The 19,786-nt window shown below is 58.2% G+C and overlaps 2 protein-coding genes across 3 annotated transcripts in view; one reads left to right on the top strand and one right to left on the bottom strand.

Annotated features, from left to right (window-relative positions):
* The window catches only part of MYH14 (myosin heavy chain 14), a 90,743-nt gene extending 87,053 nt beyond the window's left edge, over positions 1–3,690 (top strand). The window contains exons 40-42 of the mRNA XM_022586090.3: positions 726–834; positions 2,505–2,677; positions 2,837–3,690. Coding sequence (XP_022441798.2) covers positions 726–834; positions 2,505–2,677; positions 2,837–2,996 — 442 coding nt within the window. The 3' untranslated portion in view covers positions 2,997–3,690. The remainder of the gene's footprint in view (positions 1–725; positions 835–2,504; positions 2,678–2,836) is intronic.
* Positions 3,691–4,670: 980 nt separating this feature from the next.
* Positions 4,671–19,302, bottom strand: KCNC3 (potassium voltage-gated channel subfamily C member 3). 2 transcript variants are annotated; one of them, XM_089902209.1, is made up of 5 exons: positions 18,329–19,302; positions 13,092–14,199; positions 12,546–12,548; positions 11,713–11,904; positions 4,671–7,607 (listed from the first exon to the last, which is right to left on the bottom strand). In XM_089902209.1, exons 1-5 carry the CDS (start codon positions 19,223–19,225, stop codon positions 7,471–7,473), a joined length of 2,337 nt encoding a protein of 778 aa, XP_089758335.1. In that variant the 5' UTR covers positions 19,226–19,302; the 3' UTR covers positions 4,671–7,470. The 2 variants fall into 2 exon arrangements, with proteins under 2 accessions (XP_089758335.1, XP_022441806.2); XM_022586098.3 differs by lacking the exons at positions 4,671–7,607; positions 12,546–12,548 and adding an exon at positions 9,026–11,478 and having other exon boundaries at positions 18,329–19,228.
* Between the last annotated feature and the right edge of the window lie 484 nt (positions 19,303–19,786).

The following is a 19,786-nucleotide window of genomic DNA, read 5'->3' as shown; positions in this document are numbered from 1 at the left end:
GGCTGGAGCTCAGGAGACGGATTTAGCAGACAACAGGCTGTTGATGGTTGTAGAAACCTGGGGCACAGCTGAGCTTGTCCGGGGAAAGTGTGTGAGTGAGAAGGGGAGAAGACAACAGAGATGGTTGGAGATGGAGCTTTGGGCTTCCAGACTGTTCCACAAACACAGAAAGCTAGAGAAAGAAATTGAGAGAGAATTCCAGGCCAGGTAGAGGGAAGGTCAGGTGGGAGATGCTGAGTCCTGAACTGGGGGCTAGGGCTGTGAGGCTGAGGAGGGGACACAACAGAGCCCAGGGGGCAATGGGACAGGGTTCGGTTACTAACGGGCTGGGGGTGGGGCAAAGGAGAGAGAAGGGGTGAGGACAATGCCTGGTGGTCTGACTTAGGGACTGGTGGTCAGTGGGTCAGTCCCCTGAGAGGAGGAAGACTGGGGGCGGGGTGGTGGGGGAATACAGTTGAATATGAGAGACTGAGTGGGATATGGAAAACTGGTATAGACATGGAGACACTTTTAGGACCTTCAGGCATCTTACTAGAAGCTAGGGACTAGATTCTCTGGTGGGAGCCTGGGTGCCAGTGTCTGGCCTGAGTAGACTGTGGGAGCCAGTTGTGGGTGGAAAAGAGGGCAGAGGCCACTCTGAGAACAGGTAGCCACTGGACGAGGCTTGGGGGACTGAGCCCCAGGTGAGCAGCTCTCCTGATTCTCCCATTCATACCTCTCCATAGGGAGCGCATCCTCTCTGGCAAGCTGGTGCGCAGGGCTGAGAAGAGGCTTAAAGAGGTGGTGCTCCAGGTGGAGGAGGAACGGAGGGTGGCTGACCAGCTCCGGGACCAGGTGAGCAGCTGATGTCATTGAGGTGCAGTGGGAGTGGTGGGGGGGCCACTGACAGAGAAGTAGCACATGCCATCTCTGGAGGCAGTGAGTTCCCATCACAAGAGAACGTGTGGGTGCTGGACTGGAACTGAGTGCAGACACCATCCTGGGGCTTGGTGCACCAGCAGAGAGCTGGAATCAGTGACTTTGTGATCCATAAATTCTGGAATCCAGGAAAGGCCCTGGTGGGGACCTTAGACAGCCAGGGAGAGGGAAGAAGTTAAACCCTATCCAGAGGCTAGGCCACAGCTAAAATAACAACACCTGCTGTTTACTGAGTGCTTTCTACGAGCCAGGCAATATGCTAAAAACATAACATATAGTACACTTAATTCTTATCCGAACTCTATGAGGTAGGTTAAACTATTATTTTCCCTCTAATTTTGGTGAGAAAACTGAGACAGAAAGGTGAATTAACTTGCTCACAATTATTTATTTAGTAAGAGATAGAGCCAGAGTTCACACTCCAGCACTCTGGCTGCAGAGTCTGTTTTCTTAATTATTTATTGAGCAGTTACTGTGTCCCAAGTAGTATGCTACCTGCTTTTTAAAAAATACATGCTTACGTTCCCTCATCAGCTCCATTTCACAGGCGAGAAAATGGAAACTTTAAAAGGGGATATAATTTGCCCCAGAGTCACACAGTCAATAGAGAGAGATCCTCTTGCCAGCTTCCACCCCAGGCTCAAATGTGACTGATTCTAGTTGCTGTGCCCTTAAAAGCTCAGCTGTGTTTTATTCACCATTCATCTCACAAAACAATTGTTGAGTACCCTCTATGTGCCAGGCACTATGCAGGGCATTGGAGATGTGGCTGTGAATGACACAGAGAAGGACTGTGCTCTCAAAGAGCTCACATTTTCAACGTAGGAAAAGAAAGATACCATAAACCTATAAACAAGTAAAGATAATTACAGATTGTGACAGGGGCTATGAAGAAAAAAGAGAATGAAGAGAGAGGGGGGACACAGAGGACTGGGGAATCCCCCCTAGATTGGGGGTGGGGTGTCAGCAAGACCTGTCTAAGGAAGTGACAGTTGAATTGATACTGAAGGGTGAGAAAGAGCCAGGAAGAGGGAACAGCAGGTGCAAAGACCCTGGGGTATGGAAATGAGCTTGGTGAGTTCCAAGCAAAAAAGCAGACCAGTATTGCTTGAGAGAAGAATGAGGTTGGGGGGGTTGAATGATAAGAAATGAGGTCAGAGGAGTAGGTAGGAGGCAGATTATGTATGTCCCCTCCATGGAGAGAGAGATGACAGGGTCTGGGGAGGGTCTCAGTGAAGATGGTCTGATCAGTGTGTTTTTGGGAAGAAGACCCTTTAGGGCCTGGAATGCCAGGCTGAAGGGCTGAGACCTTGTCCCAGGGGTACTGGGGAATCACGGAGGACTTTGAGCAGGGAAGGGGCAGGGTCAGCCCTGAGCATAGAAAGATCCCTCTGAGGCCGAGTGGGGGATGACCTCACATTTGAATCTGAGGTGGAGGCTGGTGAGAGGATCTAGGAGAAAAGAACAAAGCATGAATAGATGGCAGGGCACAGGACAGAGTCAGGATGTAGGAGGGATGAGCTGTGGGGAGCTCTGGGTAAGGGTAGCACCCAGAGAAATGACCCGGCCCCCCTGCTCACGCCAAGCTGGAGAAGGGGAACCTTCGAGTGAAGCAGCTGAAGCGGCAGCTGGAGGAGGCCGAGGAGGAGGCGTCCCGGGCCCAGGCAGTCCGCCGGAGGCTGCAACACGAGCTGGAGGATGTCACAGAGGCCTCCGAGTCCATGAACCGGGAGTTGAACACGCTGAGGAACCGGCTTCGGTAAGGCCACCACCCCGCACATGCGCACCCTCGCTCCATAAACCCCAGTATCTCGCTGTCCCCTCATCTCTCTGTGCCCCCTTCCCCATTTTATTCTGTCTCTCCATATCTCCCTATCTCTCACTTTTCTCTCTGCCCCCTGGTCTCTCCTCCCCGCAGACGCGGCCCCCTCACCTTCACCACCCGCTCAGTGCGCCAGGTCTTCCGACTGGAGGAGGGCGTGGTGTCCGACGAGGAGGCGGCGGCGGAGGAGGCGGAGCCGGGGTCTGGGCCACTGCCCGCGGAGCCCGAAGGGTCCCCTGCGGCCCCAACACAGTGACCCTACCCTGCCTGCAGCCACCGGGCCCTCCCTCCCTGGCCCACTTGGTGCCTGTCCCACGAACAACCCTCTGGCTTCTTGCACTTTGGAAATGGTGCCACCCTCTGGCATAACAGCACTTATCAACCCCACGGGGGGGGGGGGGCGGGGGGTCGCCTGAGACTTCCCGTGAACCCCTAAACACAGAGGAGCGGGCAAGCAGGGAGGAAAGGACTGGGGCGCTCTCGCTCGGGAGAAATTCGGGTATAGTTGGCAAGCTGGGGTCCCATCCAGCTCCAAATCCTTCCTTCAGTTATGAATGATCTATATTAGGAAGGGAGCATGGCTCCCCTGCCCTCCTCAGCCAGGGCTTCCCACGCCCCTTCCCCCTCCCTCTCTCTCCTCCCCCTCCCCCTTAAGTCTCCCCCTTCCCCCTCCCGCTCCCTCTTTCCCTCTCTCTCCCCGTGTCTTTCTCCACTTAGCCACTGACCCCAGAACTTCTGAGCAACAGCACCCTGAGCCCCAGGCCACCACCAGCCTTTGACCCTTGCAGAGGGGCAAGATAAGGGGATCTCACGCATTCCCCCTCCCCCCATGCTCCCTTCTGGTTGCTCTTGTGTGATCACAGTTCAGTTGGAGTTTCTCATGGGAGTTGGAGGAGGCCCCCATACCCTCCCAGGCTCCAGACTCTGGCAGAAATAAACTCCAACCTCGACTGGACCCCTCGGGGGCTGTATGTGTTCCTGCAGGGGTAGGGGGACAGGGTGGGCAAGGGGCAGCGAGTGGAGGGGGGCAGTCTGCTGGTCCTAATCCAGCTGGCCAGTGTCGGGGGACCTCACGTGTACCCAGCATTTAATGTGAAAGAACTCACTTTCCCCTCACCCAACCTTCCTCCAAAGTATCCCCTGCATTATACAGATGGGAAACTGAGGCTCAGTGCTCCAGGGTCCCTTGCTCCAAGCCTCTCCATCAGCGAGTGGCAGAAGGGGTGCTGCACTCTAGTTGACCCTCAAGTCTTTGCAAAGCAATGATAGTAGTGACTGTTGAGCTGTTTGCTGCGTACTATTTGTTTAGCTGAGCTAAACTTGGGACATTAGTCTCAACCCTCAGCACAACCCTTAGAGGCAGGGATTTCATTGCCTTCCAGTGTCTAGAACAGTTCCTGGCACGTAGTTGGCCTTAGTATGTTTGCTGAATTAATAGATCACCCCCCTTGCCCTTTTAGAGTGGTGGAAACAAGCCCAGAGAAGTTGAGAGACTTGCCCAAGGACACACAGCTACTAAGAAATTGAACCCAGTCTGGCTTCAGAGTGGGTAACTCCTGAGCCCACACTCCTTTTCTGGGGACTAGTCACCGGCACATGACCCAGGAGCTCACATGACCCAGGTGCCCTCACAGACTTTCCAGTTAGGGGTGTGGATCCCCATTTTTACCATCAGGGAAACTGAAGCAGGTACTTGCCCCCGCCAAAATCACAAGGTGAGAGCCGGCGATGAGGGGGATGTCTGGACCCTCAAAGTGCAGGCCCTTGACATCTTAATACGACCCTGCTCTTCTGTCCCAACCTTCTGTCTGCCCCCAGAGCCCCTAGCCCCATCAGGAGGCCCTCTCTGGAGACAAAGAGGATGAAACTTTTAAATGAAAAGGAAACTTTTATTTTGGTGGGGAGTGAGAGGGTGGGTGGGAAGGGGGCATGACACTTTTTATTTGGGGGGGGTGACATGCGGCAGCTTCTGCAACGGGCGGTTCATGCACCCAGGGTGGGCGTGGGGGAGACTTGGGGGAGGGGCCGTGCCGACCCCTCCCTCCCTGCCCTGGGGGTGGGCTGAGAAGACCCGCCATTAGCACCAGAGTTGGACGATTTGCAGACCTCCCCTCCCCAGACTGACTCCGGGCACCCTCCCCCATCCCTGAGAGCGCCCCCTTGCCACTCCCCCCCACCCCAACAACAGGACAGGCCCGCCCCGCCCACTTTTGAGTGAGAGAAACTTATTGCTGTGTGTGTGTGTTGGGGAGGAGCCGCTGTATTCAGAAAGACCCCCCGCCATTCATTCCTTCCCCAATCACCCCGCCCCCGCCCCGTGTCCGTGCGTTCCCGGAGCGCAGGAGGGGCGCGACATGCGTGTGGGGAGCGCGTCATGCAGCGCATGCATGTAGTTGCAGGCACCCTGGCGGCCGGGGGGAAAAGGGGAGTCGGGACTTGGAAGTTGTCCCTTTAGCTCTCTCCCTCCCTCCCCGAATCCCACACTGTTGACTTGGGGGATGGGGAACGAGAATAACGTGTGTAGAGGTTTATAATGATTGTGACTATTTTTAAAAGCTGAACTAAAAAGCTGGGTACGTGTGGCAGATTGGCGAGCAGGGAGGAGACGTTGGGAAGAGGTCCGTACCCTTTAGAAAAATCCTCACCCCCTTTCCCTGCACCGTTCGGCTTCCGTGAGGGTCAGGGGTATCTGGGGTTTTGTTTTGCTTTAAGAAGTTAAACCCTTTGGCAATATAATCAGTCTCCAACCCCATACCCTGGTGTTTAAAGCCCCTAGCCCTTTGCCCCACCCCACCCCGCTCCCCCCAGAACCCGCCCCACCCCTCAACCCTGGTTCGCCAGGGTTTTAGGGTCCAAGGGAAGGATGGGCGGACTCAAAAATGCCCCTTGCATAGGAATCGTTGCATCAAGAACCGTGCTCAGTGACACCCCCACCACCAATCCTCAGGCGGGGGGTGGGAGGTTCCTGAGGCCGTGGGAGCAGAGGGAGGGAGGTTGCTAATTCCATGAGCCCCATGCTCCAAAAGGGGTAGTCCCTTAAGGATTCTGGGACCGATATGGTCCCTGGGCTTGGGGTAGGTAGCACATCCTTCTTGAGCCAGGATGGGGTATGAGAAATGATTTTCCACCCGCGAACGTGGGGGGTTGAAGAAGGCCGGGGAAGGGCGAGCTGGGATCCCAGCCCAGGTAGATATGTGGTTTCCCAAGCTTCTGATATTCCAGCGTCCCTCCACTAGGGAACAGCCTCTACATTTTAAATGTAAACACCTCTAACCTAAATAAACGGTGTCCTGGCCAAGCAGCAATATCTGGACTTACCGGCTTATGTGCGAAATGCCAGGAAAGACAAAACTTTAAAAATAAGTGTTTGTCCTTGTACTGCCTAAAACCTTAGCACATCGCCAGGGGTACAAATATGACCCTCTGGGAAACACTGGCGTCTATGAAGAAGGTGCCTTTGGGGCACCATTTAAAGAAAGGGGCTCTTGGAGGGGCAGGGTTAGGCATAAGAAAGGGGGTGCCCCGGGAAGGTCTGGTTCCCTGGAATTGCAGACAGATTGAGCTTATCTTGAAAATCTAGCGTCAGGGGAACCTGAGGAGGATGTCTGATGTCAGATTTAGGGGTGTCGAGGAAATGTCCAGAGTGTGAGAAGGATTTGGAGCATCCCAAAGGCTGAAAGTGAGCTGAAGGGCTGGATCAAGTCTTGGAGGTTTGAGGTGCTGGGATGCAGCTCAGGGAATGGGTGGGCGGTGGGGGGGGGGCGGTGGGGACAGCATCTGTGTGCAGCGGTTAAGTCCCAGGAGCGTGTGGGGATTTGGAGGACGCGGGATGCCAGACTCAGTCTCAGGAATTCTAGGGGCAGGCCTCATGTGATGGGAATCTGGAGGGGGTGTTGGGGAATTTTGTGTGCTAGGGCCAGAGCATCCCAGGAATACTGGGATGGGAGGTCTGAGTCCATGCAGCAATAGAGGCGAGCAGATCCCCGGGGGTGGGGTGGGGTGGGGGTTGGGGGAGGAGGAGGAAAGAGTGAAATTCACCAGAGGGATGCTCCTAAAGGCTGAGGGAGCAGCTGTCCTCAGCCCACCCCTCCCCCCGTGCCTCCGCTTCTACCGTCTGGCTCAGCTCCGGTTTTTGGCTTGGGTGACTGTCCCTCCTTCCCCCACATTGCTGCTATTTTTTTTTTTTTCGTGATGGGTTGCCCTCCTGGGGTGGAAGGTAGGAGGCTAGGAGACCCTCCGGTAGCTTAAAGGCCAGCCCGACCCACATGGAGGTCCCCACCCGCTTCCCAGAATGCCCCTTCCCTCGCACGCAGCATGCAGCTCCTGGCGGCTTATTGCTGAGGTGGAGTTGGAGAGGGCGGGGATCCAGTTTGGGGGAGGCATGCAGAGTACTGGGGAGGCGCCCCAAAATGTAATTGATGTAATTTGGACGTATTTACACGAGTCGATTCGGGGGGGGGTTCCTATGGTTCATGGAGACCTGAGAAGGCTTTTTTTCAGGAGGGGCGAATAGTTGGGGGGATGGGCTTTGGCTCCTCCCCCCCTCCATCCTGGGGACCCAGGTGGAGGTGAGGGGCCCGGGGGTGTCTGCTGGCATCGTCGTCTCGGTTGCATATTATTAATGACTGTTTGATTTAAAAAAAAAAAAAACCCTTTCCCCCACCCCCCACCCCCAGCTCCTTTGACCTTCCCTGTCACCCCCGAGTCCCCCCACGGGGGGGAAGGGAGCGCTAGAGGATGGAGGGCAGGGTTGGGGGAGCGCGGCGGGCGGCCCTGGGAGAGCCAGGGGGAGTGGCAAGGGGGGCGAGGCGCAGGGACACCCCGCTCAGGCCCGCGATGCTGCTCAGGCTGCGGGATTTCTCGTAACCTGGGTGGGGGGGGGCGAAGGGCAGAAACACGGGGAGGAATCGAGGAGATAGGGGTGCAGGGGGAGGGTCCAACAGACAGAGGGACCCCAAGACAGAGAGAAGCAGGAGGGAAACAGAAGGGATATGAGATGGAAAAAGAGAGAAGACAGAGACAGGAAAAGGCAAGAGACAGGAAGAGATGGAGAGGGCGAGTCAGAGAGAGAAGGCAGGTGAGAGAGACGGTGAGGGAGACAGAGAGGATAAGAGATGGAGAGACAGACACCAAGACACAAAGTGACAGATGGCAAGAGACGGAGAGATGGACAGAGGCGGACCAAGGAGACGGAGAGAGAGAGAAGTGAACAAATTGGACAGTCAGTCGGCATCAAGGAGAAAGGTTCAGACATGGGGAGGGGGGAGAGACTCAGGGTTAGGAGGCAGGGTGGCAGCCACCGAGCCTCCCCCACCCTACCCCCACCGCAGCCCCCCTCAACTCCCCTCCCCCCTGTTGGCCCCCTCGTCTGAGGCAAAACGGTGGGGGGCAGCGAGGCAGATGGTGGGCAGCACGGGCGTGGGGAAGGAGCGTGGGTGGAATGCCAGTGGGGGAGCAGCCGGTGGAGAGGCCTTGGGAGGGAATGGGTGGGGCTGCAGTGGGTAGGGGGCTAACCTAGATGTAGAGAAATGAAGACAGGCGGGTGGGGACGCTGTGAGGGGCTGAATGGAGCACAAGTTGGCAGTGCCTCCTCCCTGGGCGTGGGGGGTGGTGGTGCAGGAGGACAGCTCCTAGAGCAGTCTGATGAGGGCAAGACTCAGCTGAAGGCTGTAATGGGGTATCTTTAAAGGGTCAAGAAGCCTTTAAACGAGAACCTTCTGATGGGAAGGTCCTGACAATGTCTTGATAGTCAAAGGGATCTAAGGCTTAGGGGCACTTGTGGGGTTTCTTGAAAACTTAGGAATGTCTGAGGAGTTCTGCCACTGTCTGGGCTCTTCTAGGGCTTTCCTAGGCAGTACGAAGGGGTCTGTCTGGACGAGGGCATCTTGACTGTTGGAGAGAGGGCCTGGGGGAGGTTGGAAGCCCAGTATCTTGGGGACACCCCCTCCCAGCCATTCCCAATTGCTAACCTGGGGGGAAGGGGCAGGGGGGGACCGAGGGTCTCACGAGGTCTCAGGCGGTGACAAGAGCTGGGGACAGAAATACACAGAGTCACGGGGGGGCGGGTGGCCAGGGGGAACCCCCCAACACAGCCGCACTGTGGGGGGGACGGAGAAAAGCTGAGATCTCTTCCTCCTCTCTGGTGTTTTCCGGGGGAGGGGAGCAGTGAAATGGGGGCGGCCAGAGACATCAAATATGGAAGGAGCTTCCGGGGTGGCTGAGGGGGAAGGGGAGGATGAAGGAAAGAGGAGGGGGAGGGCTGGGGAGGAGGGGGGAGCGCGGGTCAGGTGCGGGAATCCGGTGGTTGGTGAGGGGAGATGGAGAAGGGAGGGGTCATGGGGCGGGTGAGGGTCAGGTCAGGAGGAAGGATCTTGGTTGGGGGGTAATAGTGGAGGGTGGGTCCTGGAGGAAGGTTAGTTAGGAAGGGAGGCTGTGTGGAAGAGGGAGGGATCCAGGACCTTGGGGGAGGGAGTTCAGTCAGCCCCATCAGCTCCAGCCATAATTTGAGTTCAATGAATGGATTTTGGCATCCGAGGCAAGAGAAGCAGGGAACTCCCCCCAACTGCCCCCCCCAGTCCTCCCTCACCCACATTCCCGAATCCTCCCCCCTCCCCCTGCCCCTCAATTCCATAGGGGCCCATCCAGACCTGGGAGTGGGGAACAAAGGGAGGTGGGTAACAGGACTGGGTGCAAGCAGGGGGAGGGGTGAGATGGGAGCGGGGAGGCAGGGGGTTGGTAATGAGATGAAAGTGGAGGATGATGGAGGTGGGGGGCGGGTTGCAACAAGGAGAGGTCCGGGGATGGAACAAGAAGAGCCAGACAGTCCCCTCTGGACTAGGACCCCAGAAGCCTGGGTTCTTGTCCCCCATCTGCTCTGTGGCTGGGGGTTGGCCATGGACCTCCCTGAACTTCTGTAAAACAAGGGGGTTTAGATGTGGCTGTCCTTGGAGGCTCCCTAAGTCCTGCTGTGGCATCTCCTTAGGCTGCGGGTAGGGATTCTTTAGGATGTATCTCTGTATTGCGAAGGGAGATTCCACAGGCATGTGTTGAATGAATAAGCGATGGATCAAATGCTTTCAGGTGGCCTCCCATCATTTTAAAGATCAAATCCAGCCTCTCACCATGGCCAAAAAAACCTTCCCCCCCCCAGACTCCTCCCCTCTCCCTTAGGCCACTCAGCTCCAGCCACACTTCCCTCCTGCTATTCCTTTAACAGACCAAGCTCATCCCACCTCAGCACCTCAGGGCCTTTTCACTTGCTGTTTCTTCTGCCTGGCTGGAGCTTTTTCAGCTTTCAAGTTTCATGTCACCTTCTCAGAAAGACTCTCACCCCTTATCTGACCTGGCCAGAGTAATTATCCTTTTGTTTGTTTTCTGCTTCCTCCAATCATGGAGTGGCAGACATTCGCTGTAAAGGGCCAGATGGTCAAAATTTTCGGGGCTCTGTGGGCCATACCATCTCGGTCGAAACTATTCCAGTCTGCGGTTGTAGACAGTGGCTGTGTTCCAATAAAGCTTTATTTACAAAACAGCTGGTGGACACATTTGGCCCGTGGCTGTAGTATGTTGACCCAGGCTCTAGAGTAGCAACTCTGATGGCAGATTCTTGCTTTGTGCCCTGCTAAATCTCCAGTGCCTGGAATTCTACCCTCAATCATCAGTTCCTGCATGCATGCATGAATGAATGAAGTTAGGGGTTAGCTGGGGTTGTTGTGAGGATTACAGAATATATGTTGGATTCCTGGCACGTGGAAAGTGCTTCGTTATGTTTGCTGAATAATTCATCTACTGTCTCCTCACTCTATCTCCCTCACCTCCCCCACTGGCCAGTCCTGACCCTGTTCTCTTGACCCCTGGCCCCCCGACTCTGTCTCTTTCCTTCCTCTCCACCCCCATAGCCCTGACCCCGGCTCAGCCTTTGTCCTCTCCCCCTGGACCCTCATCCCAGCCTCCTCCCCAGCCTCCTGAACTGCAGTCTCCCCACTCAGGTGCGTCCTCACGAAGCCCCAGAGCAGACCCGCCTCTCCCCAGATCCTGGGACAAGGCTCCTCAGCCCAGCCCTGCTTTTCGGCCTCAGTTCTAGGTCTGTGTCTGCCTCTCCCCCAAACTGAGATCTCGTGGAGGGCAGGGGTGTGGTTGGATTGCTCACTGTTGAATCCCCTGGGCCTAGCACTGCACCGGGAACCTGTGTGTGCTTTGTCAGTGCTGGCCAATCCACAAGTGACTGCGTGAGTGGCTGAGTCTTTCCCACCCCAACCTGCACCCAGAAGAATGTCCTGGGTGTGTACCCCATTTTCTCGGTTAAATAAACAAAAGCAAAACCAAGGGGGGAGGCAGGGAGAGAGATGTGGATGGGGCTGAGAATGGGGGTCAGTCGTAAGGGCGGGGAGGGAGGTCAGGCACATGGTGGGGAGGGTTGGGCTTAGTTCTAGGGGTTAGTGAGGGGCACCGCAGGTCCTGGGCAGGTGGGTGCGGGGCCAGTGTCAGGGCTGGGGGTTAATTGGATGGAGCTGTTCGGAGTGAGGGGACAGGAGTCTTGGTCAATGGGGGCTGCATGTTCTCAGATGGGTTAGTCAGGAGGGAGGGGGTTCAGAGGGTGGGGGCTACTTACCCTGGGGGGAGGGGGTTCGTCCACTAGGGGGATATCCAGGCTGCAGCGTTGGCGTTGAGGTCGGGCAAGAACCTTGGGGGGCCTGGCTTACGCCAGTCTTGGGGGGGCAGTGGGGGAGCACCAGTGGCTGGGGGTGGGGGAAAAGGCCAGAGGGTCGGGGGGGGACATGGAGATGGAATAAAGACAGGTGAAGGGTCAGTGGTGAGGAAATTTGGGGGAGGGCGTCTAAGAGGGAGGGAATTTGGGGCCAGGAGATGGGGGAAGGGAAGTCCAGCACCTCCTCCCTCATCTCCCTCTCTCCCCTCCCCTGGGGGAGGGGAGGAGAGGGAGGGTCCCAGGGGGCCAGAGGAGGGCACCTCACCTTTCCGGATGGAGCCATCAGGGGAAGGGGCATAGTCAGTGAGGAGGAAGCAGGCTCGGTCCCGGCTGTAGCGGCCCCGGCTCCCGGGGGTGATGGGGCTCTTGTCTTCTGGTGACATGGCGGGCTGGTCAATAGCTGGGCAGTCCTCGTGGGCAAGTGCAGCTGCTGCAGGGTCCCCGTTGGGGCGGGGATCTGTGTCCCGAGGGTCAGACAGAGACACAAAGGAGAGAGTGAGATGTGGGAACTCATGGAGAGGGCAAGGTCAGCAAGGAGAGGTGATGGAGGTGCAGGTGGTTAGGGGGTGTGGCTGGTGGATTTGGGGAGCGGGTCCTGGGTGGGGAGAGTGTTGAGTTCGGGCAGGACAAAAGGGTAGGGAAGGGCGTTGAAGGCTAGGAAGTGGGGGTCAGGCGGGGTGTTGGGTTCTGAGAAGGGCAGGACTGAGGTAGGGTGTCGGGTGTTTGAAGGGACAGGGACGGGGGAAGAGGTGGTTGGGAAGTGAACCGGGTGCTGGGAAGGAGGCTGAGACAGAGTGGAGGGTGGGATGGTTGGTTGAAGTGGACCGAATAGGGCACAGCTGGGGTAGGGTGCATGGTTTGGGATAGGTTTGGAGGGATGGCTGGGAGGGATGCAGGGGGCTGGGAGGTGGTAGTTTAGGGAGGGGTGTCGGACGCTGGCAAGGGCACAGTGGGAGGTGTTGGGAAGGTGACAGATGAGGGAGGGGGGAGGTGGGGGTCCCCCAGGCTCTGACTTTAGCTATTTTTAATTGGTGTGAAACTGGGTCAGCGGCTGAGGGAGCAAGATGGGGGCCGGGCAGCCCAGCTCCCTTTCTTGACCTACTTACGGCATGGGGGTGGGGCCCCCGAGCCTCTCCCTTCCCTGGGACTGATGCCCCAATCACTGTCTCTGAGACACAGACTCCCCTGGGGGGGAGAGATGAGCACAGGCTCAGTCAACTTTCCTCTCCGCTCACCTCCTTCATCAGACACTGCAACAGTGCCCTGGCCTCGGTCTCTGGCCCCTGATTCCCATGTGAGACTCTCTCCCTGTGCTCTGAGCCGCCCCCCCATCTCTTTCTCTGAGTCCCTCTCACCATATGGCTGACCACTCTGCCCCCCACCCCCCTGGTTCCCCTGAATACCTTGGCTGCAAGTCTGTCTCTCCCCAAAACTCTCTTCCACACGAAATCTCTGCTTCTCCATCACTGTCTATTTCCGTGCCTCTTCTCTGGCCTCAGCAATTGCTGTTCACTTTCCTCTCTTCCGTCTCTGTTGCTGACCACCCCATCTCTCCGGAGTCTCAGCAACTACCTCCTGCCCCCCTCACAACCTCCCCACCTCTGCCTGCGCCCCCCACCTCCACCCCTCGCGCCCCCTCCTCACCTGCCCGGTTGATCTCAATCACTTCCTCCTGAGCCAACGGGCAAGGCTCCCCAGGGGCAGGCAGAGGAGGCAGCCCCCTGATCCCGAGCCCGCCCGCTCCCCCCCTGAGCAGCCCGGGGTGCGTGTGGGGCCCTGGCGGGTAGGCCCCTGCCACAGTCACCCCCATGGAGGGCGGGGTGATGGGTGGTGGAGGGCTGATGCTGCCGCTGCTGTGGTGAGGATGGGGCGGGGGCGGTGGCGGTGGGTCGGGCTTGCAATAGTTGGGCGAGCCGGGCTGCGGAGGCCGGGGAATATGTTTATTCTTCTTCTTGGGCAGCTTCTGTTTGGCCATGGCCAGCGAATAGTACATGCCAAAGTTGTTGACAATGACGGGCACGGGCATGGCGATGGTGAGCACCCCAGCCAGGGCACACAGCGCCCCAACCAGCATCCCTGACCACGTCTTGGGGTACATGTCTCCGTAGCCCAGGGTTGTCATGGTGACCACGGCCCACCAGAAGCCGATGGGGATGTTCTTGAAGTAGGTGTGGTTGGAGCCCAGGATGTCATCGGGGTCCGCGCCGATGCGCTCAGCGTAGTAGATCATAGTGGCAAAGATGAGCACACCGAGCGCCAGGAAGATGATGAGTAGCAGGAACTCATTGGTGCTGGCACGGAGAGTGTGGCCCAGCACGCGCAGCCCCACGAAGTGCCGCGTGAGCTTGAAGATGCGCAGGATCCGGACAAAGCGGACGACCCGCAGGAAGCCCAGCACGTCTTTGGCGGCCTTGGAACTGAGGCCCGAGAGCCCCACCTCCAGATAGAAGGGCAGGATGGCCACGCAGTCGATGATGTTGAGGCTGCTCTTGAGAAACTCCACCTTGTCTGGGCAGAAGGTGATGCGCATGAGAAACTCAAAGGTGAACCAGACGACACACACACCCTCCACGTAGGTCAGGAAGGGCTCCGTCTCCACCTCCACATTGGTGATGTTCTCCGGCGGAGCCCCAGGGATCGGGGAGGCCTGCGTCACTGTCTTGTTGCTGATGTGGATGAAACCCTCGTGGGTCTCCAGGCAGAAGGTGGTGATGGAGATGAGGATGAAGAAGAGGGAGGCGAAGGCCACATACTGCGGGGCAGGACAGGAGAGAGAGGGCAAAAGGTGACCCAGGCATCTGGTCAATTAGCCATCTCCCTGAGACCCTCCCAGTGGCCCCTTTCCCAGACACAAACTCCAGGGAAACCCCGGTGTCCCAACCCCAGTGCCTCCATCACTTCTTGCATCCTGTTCTCTCTAAATCTTGCAAAAGGATCAGAGGCAGCCCTCCCCCAGCTCGGGAGAAGAGCTGGCCCCAGAGGCAGCAGCAGATGGGCCACTTCTTTCCTGGAAACAGCAATTTCTGCCTCCTTGCTCTGTCTCCTAGACCATCCCCCCCCCTCCTGTTCCCTGTGTCGTATCTCAGGGGTCCCTGGCAGGGTCCAAGCATTCTGCTGGGGGATGTGGGTAGGGAGACTAAGATCATACATCCTGTGTCTCAGAGGCTTTGGGGCTTAGCTTGGAGCTGAGGGAAGGCGAAGGGGAGAAGGTGGGTCGGAGGCAGAACCAGGAGGTGGTTAAGAGTAAGAAAGCCTGGGTTTGAATCCAGCTTTTTCCCTGCCTAATTGGGCAAGGAGATTAATCTTTCCGAACCTCAAATTTTTTACAGGATTATTGTAAGGATTACATTAGATGAGTATACAAAGGGCCTGACTCCAAAACTAGTGCTTGATCTAGTGTTTGGAACTTATTAAGGCTTGAGCCGTTATTAGGGTGTTGCGGCATCAGTTAAAGGGAGCCAAGGTTGAGGCCTCAGATAGGTGCCGTGTTTAAGGACCTTGATGCTAATGACTGGGTCTCAGAAAAGGGAGAAGGCTGAGTGAGGCCCTCACCCAGGGAGAACAGCGCAGAGTTGGACCCACAGAGGGGAGGAGGGATGTTAGGTCCCTGAAGGAAGAAGGAGGTGAAGGGTCAAGACTGAAAAAAGGGAAGATGATAGGGGTGGGGTTTAAGGCTCTGGAAAGGAAGGGAATGTCAGGGGCTTGAACATAGGGCAAGGGGAGAGGGCAGGGCTAGGCCCAAGGAGAGGTGAAGGGGCTTGTCAGAGGTTCAGAGATATGGGGGCAGGGGTGCCTGGTTCATTTCAAGATGGTCCTGAGCCCAATGGTGTGGGTTTTGATGAAGGCCTTGAGAAGAGACAGGGTCAAGCTCTTGGAGAAGGCCCCTAGAAATTGTAGTTGGCTTTATCAGATATGTAGAAGGGAGGTCGAAAGAGTGGGGTTAGTCCTTAGAGAAGGAAGGGGATAGGCTTTGAGGCAGAGGGGGCTTTAATCAGATGGGTAGAGGAGAGAGGGCCTGGGGTGCAGAGAAGAGAGGAGAGCCAGGGTTGGCTCCCGGGCCAGCACTGTCCCTCTCTGCACTCCCTTTCCTCCACGGGATGGGGGACAAGGTCCGGGCTTGGGAGACCTTGACTTTAATCTGAAGTGCAGAGCCGAGAGGCGGGCCAGCGTCCGCCTCAGAGATGACCCTAGATCTTGGGGTGGGCTAGGGCCCAACTCTGGCCCTCTGCCCCGCCCCCCTCTTCGTTTCTCCGCAGTGGTTTAAGAGGCCAGAGGCCTCCGCAGAGCGCATGCCTGGTGCTCCCCCGCCCCCCTCCGAGCCGGGCGCAGGGCGCAGGTTGCGGCACCGCAGTGGGGGCGGGCCGGATGGACCAGGGGGCGGGGCGCGCGGGGGGCAGCACCACGGACAGCTCCCCCATCGCAGTGCGCAGCCGCAAGGCCTGAGAGCTGTCTTAACCCATTCCAGGCTGTTGCCGAGCAGGCAGTGCGCAGCCGCAGTGCCGCTTCACAGCGGGAGGCCACAGGCCAGGAGCTTGATTAACTCCTTCCCTCCCAGGACACAGAAAGAAAGGTGGGCACCCGTCGCAGTGCGCAGCTTAGAAGCTGGACAGCGTCAGGACCCCCTTGTCCAGAGATGCTTCAAAAGCAGAAGGGGTAGGAGGAGGGCATGGAGTCCCTGTAAGAAGGAAAGAGGAGATTATGGGGAGAGGAGTGAGAGGGAGGTAGAGCCGGACCCTCCACTTTGCGTTGGCCTCAACTCTCAACTCTCAAACTCTTATTTGGCGGCTAGAAGATGCTTGGCACCGCGTGGACACTCAAAACACTTCTGTAAAGTAAATGAATGTCCCCCATAGCTGTCCCAGACCCCTAGTTTCACCTCAGAACACTTCAATGGGGTCACAAGAGGGAAGGGTTCCTCAGGCCATGGGGGGAGGGTGCCGCTCAGAGGCCTGAGGGGGCATATAGGGCCACGTCCTTTCTGCACCTCCTCTCCCCCACCTCCCCCCCACCCAACCCCAAATCTTGCCAACTCAGCGCTTCCCGGGGACCAAACTTTATGCGGTGCCTCCGGCCCCCCTCCCCCTCGCTCCCTCCCCCAGTGCGAATGCGGCACTGCGGGTCCTCCGTGTCCTTCCTGGCCGGCCCAGGACGCGGCACGGTGGGGGGAGGGTGCCGGACCGCCTCCTCCGAGTGTTTGGGTCCCCAGGAGGCTAGAAAGGGGCCTGGAGTCTCTCCTCTTTCCCTCCTCTCTCTAATTTCCCACCCCCACATCTTGAACTGTCCTCTCTCTCCTCCAACACAGGGAGGAAGCTAAGAGGAGGAAGAGGTTCAAATGAGAACCAGGGGGAAGGGTAGCTATTTAGCCTGGGAAGTTACAGATGTTTGAGGAAAGTTTTTTGGGGGGGGAGACGAAGAGAGCTTTGGGGGAAATATGGAATTTTGAGAGAGATAAGACTGGAGAGAGGAGAAGGCTGGAGTGTGGGCTCTTTGGTTCACTTTGCGGGGGGCGGAGGGGGGTCTGAGAGGCCCAGTCCTGTGCTTTGGAATGGGTAGTGGGGGGGGGCGTTAGGAAAGGGGAAGCGAGCAGGGCTTGGGGAGGGGCGTCAGGTGGGAAGATACCAAGGTAGATCAGAAAGACCTGGGAGCTATTTTGAGGAGGAAGTTTTGGGGCTGATAACTTGAGGAGGGTCCCAAGGATTGAGGTTAGGTAAAGTTCTGGAGCGGGAAGGAAAGTCCTTTACCCACTAGGAAAGAGGCTGGGAGGCTGAGGGTGGGAGGAGGGCGTCCCAGAGATCGAGAGTGGGCTATGCAGTTTAAAGATGAAGGAAGAAGTTGGGAGAATCTGTGGATGAGAGAGAAGCTATTCTGGAGGGCATATGGGAAGTTCTGGAGAGGAAAAGCATATCATGGGGGCTCAGGACTCTTCTGGAGACATTGAGGAGGAGTGTGAAAGCCTTGGGGGAAGTCTGGAGCTGTATGGGGAAATCCTCGGGAGGGGAGTTGGTGTGGAGGATGCAGGAAGGGATGTGAACACAGAGGGGGCAGCAGGGTCCCAGGAGAGAAGAAGCCCCAAGACTCTGTTGCAGTGAGGGGGAAGTATACTAGCCAGAGCAAGTGGTTTGGAGGTTCAGAGGAGTCCAGGGGACTCTGAGGTTGGGGTGGGAACTATTCTGAGACTTTAAGGGCAGAATAAGCAAGGGGGGTTCAAAGGTAACCAGGAGACTCAAACTTGGAGATAGGGAGGGGATGTGGAGACGGGCAGAAGGAGAATCAGAGGTGCTGGGAGAGGCTTCAGGACTGAAGACTGGAAGCTAGAGAGCAGGCTTCAGAGGGTCTGCAGGGGGTGGAGACAGTATTCACAGGGCCTGGGACACTTTGAGGGTTAGAAAGAGATGTCTTCTGAGGATCTAAGGAGGTACAAGAAACTGAGGGCTGGACAAGCGTCTTCTGAGGGTCTGAGGGGTGGCCAAGAGAGGTGAGAAGAGGTTAAAAGGGGCTAGGAAGACTCAGGGTTGAGGAAATGTCTTCTGAGGGTCTCAGGAGGGGTCCAGGAAAGGCAGATGTGGGGTTGTCCAGGGGGTGTGTTTAAGAGATTCACGGTCAGAAAGGAAGTTTCTAAGAGCCTACGATGGCCTAGATAAGCTGGGTGGGGTTTAGAGAGGTCTGGAGTATTCTGAAGGTGGCAGAGAGATCTTCTGAGGATCTGGGGATGGCCGGGAGACGGGGGTGTGTTCAGAGTATGGGAGACTAAGAGGCTGGGAGGCCGAGAGACCAGGAAGGGCTGGGAAGGACCAGGGATTAAGGGCGAGGATGGGGCGTTTCTGAGGGTCTGGGAGCTCCAGGAGAGGGGAGGGGGATGGGGGCTCCGAGAGCACGCTCACCCTGGCGGCCCGCGACGAGTAGGGGTCCTCGAAGAGCGCCCACACGCGGGGCTGCCAGCGGCGCCACCACGTGCCGCCCGCGCCGCCCGCGCCCCCCGGCGGGCCCCCGGCGCCGCCGCCAGCGTCCTGGAAGCAGAGGCGCTTGAGCTCGCCGCCCGCGCCGTCCAGGCCGCCGCCGCCCGCGCCCGCCTCGTCGTCCAGGCCCGCGTCATGGGCGCCCGCAGCGTTGGCAGCGTTGGCGGCGCCCGAGGGGTCGGGTGCCTCGAAGGAGTCGAGCGCTTCCTCGGCGTCCCGGTGCTGCCGGTAGGTCATCCAGCAGCAGGCCTCCACGTCGGTCTCGTCGATGCCCCAAAAGCCGAGCTCCTCCTCGAAGAGCGGCCCGCACACGTCGGCCGGGCAATGCAGCTTGCCAGTGCGGTAGTAGTTGAGCACGTAGGCGAAGACACCCGGATGCCGGTCAAAGAAGAACTCGTCGGCGCCCGGGTCGTAGTCGAAGCGCGCCGCCGCCTCGGGCTCCGTCAAGCCGGCCAGCCGCGTCCCCGGCAGGGTGCGCAGCGTCGAGCGGTACGTCTCATGGCGCACGCCGCCCACGTTGATCACGATCTTGCCACTGTCGCCACCGCCGCCGCCGTGCCGCCCCATGGCCGCCGCCGGCAGCCCGGGGCATGGCTCGGCGCGCCGGCCCCCGGGCCCGCGGGGTGCCGGGGGGCCCGCCGGGGACGCGGCGGGGCCGGGCTGCGCAGGCTGCTGCTGCTGCTGCTGCAGCGGCGGCGGTGGCGGTGGCGGTGGCGGGGGCAGCGGCAGCGGGGACTCGGACGGCTGCGGCGGCGACACTGGCTGCTGTTTGCTGGACCCCTGGCGCCCGCGGAAGGATGAGACGCAGACTGAGCTCAGCATTGGATGGGGGGGCGGAGAAGGAGGGGCGGGGTCTCAGGGGGCGGGGCCGCAGGGGAGAGAGATGTGATTGGGTGATAGGAGGTGATGGAGGGAGGGGGCGAGACCGCAGGGAGGGAGAAACTGAATTGATTGGCCTGGGAAGAGGTGGGGGGCGGGGCTAAAGCTGAGAGAAGGGCCCGGACTCCAACTCCGCCTAGCTGGGCGGGGCGGGGCCGCAAATGGAACACACCGATTGGGTCTTTCTGGGATAAGGGGCGGGGCCGAGCGAGGTGTTAAGGCGGGATGGGAGGCTAAAGTTGCCTGGTTTGGCAGCACTGGGAGAACAGAGGAGGCGGGGCTAAATATAAGAAAGAGATCTGATAGAACTAAGAAAAGGAGCGGGTCGGGCAGAGGAAGGGGACAGGTCCGAGCTATTTAAAGGGGCCTGACTGTCCGTGACTGGCGGAGTCAGGGGCAGGGCCACATCGGGGCGCCCGTCTGGATTGCATAGAGACGGACCTAAAGAGCCGGCAAGCAATACCCGGTGAAGTGGGGCAGACGGAGACTGCCGGGTTGAGCTCC

Source organism: Delphinapterus leucas, chromosome 20 (genome assembly GCF_059928025.1).
Source record: "Delphinapterus leucas isolate spDelLeu-1000000601 "Yukka" chromosome 20, BTC_Dleu_Yukka2, whole genome shotgun sequence".
Classification (NCBI taxonomy): Eukaryota; Metazoa; Chordata; class Mammalia; order Artiodactyla; family Monodontidae; genus Delphinapterus; species Delphinapterus leucas.
The sequence above is the reverse complement of the archived record's forward strand: the minus strand, read 5'-3'. Positions and strand labels throughout refer to the sequence as shown.

Excerpts from the sequence above, each read along its gene's own strand:
- KCNC3 (XM_089902209.1), bottom strand. The coding sequence starts at position 19,225 with ATGCTGAGCTCAGTCTGCGTCTCATCCTTCCGCGGGCGCCAGGGGTCC. Across the intron at positions 14,200-18,328 it reads ACTCGTCGCGGGCCGCCAGG|TATGTGGCCTTCGCCTCCCT; the intron begins GTGAGCGTGCTC and ends CCTGCCCCGCAG. Across the intron at positions 7,608-11,712 it reads TGATGGCTCCATCCGGAAAG|GTTACGAGAAATCCCGCAGC; the intron begins GTGAGGTGCCCT and ends CCCCCCACCCAG.